Raw genomic sequence first — 808 nt, forward strand, 5'->3', positions numbered from 1 at the left:
AAAAAAAAAAAGGTCGTCACTTCACAGCATCAATCCGGTAACGTTAACCGCAGCAATGGAAAAAATCACTCTGAAACCACACAGAAGTATTTATAATAACAGAGAAGTAAAAATATGAAAAAGGGCGAAATAAAATAAACTAGCTGCCTCAGTGAGATCCGACGCCAAATATCGCAACGCTCGACGCTAAAAGTGGCCCCATCGACGTTTCAAACACTCGTTATGACGGCCAAAACCGTTCGTATCTCCACAAAACCAACCTTTATCCAAAGATAAGACATTATTACATATAATCAGATATAGAAATCCCAAACTCATGAATTGTGGTAAGAGAAATTAACGACCAAAATATGACACCTTCCCTCTGTTTTCCAACTTACCTCCGCCATCTTGGTACCTTTCGGCTACTAGACTGGCTTTACGACGGAGCCCGGATTGACGTCGCGAACCAATGGCGTGAGCGTATTCCTGCTGGTTCGCTCTGATTGGCTGACGCGTCTGCAACGCACGGCGAGCGGGTCACGGGATTGGCTGCTTGGAGCGAGCTGGTTGACGTCGAAATACTGTATTGAGAATTCAGGCGTATTAACAATACACATATTTAGTTGTAATTTATTATTTCTTTGAAAACATACTGGGTGAACTGACTGTATGTTATACAAATTTATTTTTTAAACGTATTAAGATTATGCAAATGGTCAGAATCATCTTCAGCAAGTGCATTGATTTGACTTAAATGAACTATCAATATGATCTATTTAGAACAAAAATCTTTAGGAAAATAAGATTATTTAAAGCATACAGGTTT

General features: G+C 39.2%; 1 protein-coding gene across 1 annotated transcript in view; it reads right to left on the reverse strand.

Annotated features, from left to right (window-relative positions):
• Positions 1-427, reverse strand: part of LOC107568605 (mesoderm induction early response protein 3-like) — a 19447-nt gene extending 19020 nt beyond the window's left edge. Inside the window, exon 1 of the mRNA XM_016254571.1 lies at positions 381-427. Coding sequence (XP_016110057.1) covers positions 381-389 — 9 coding nt within the window. The 5' untranslated portion in view covers positions 390-427. The remainder of the gene's footprint in view (positions 1-380) is intronic.
• Between the last annotated feature and the right edge of the window lie 381 nt (positions 428-808).

Source organism: Sinocyclocheilus grahami, unplaced genomic scaffold (assembly GCF_001515645.1).
Source record: "Sinocyclocheilus grahami isolate Dianchi unplaced genomic scaffold, SAMN03320097.WGS_v1.1 scaffold1261.1, whole genome shotgun sequence".
In the NCBI taxonomy this organism is placed as follows: domain Eukaryota; kingdom Metazoa; phylum Chordata; class Actinopteri; order Cypriniformes; family Cyprinidae; genus Sinocyclocheilus; species Sinocyclocheilus grahami.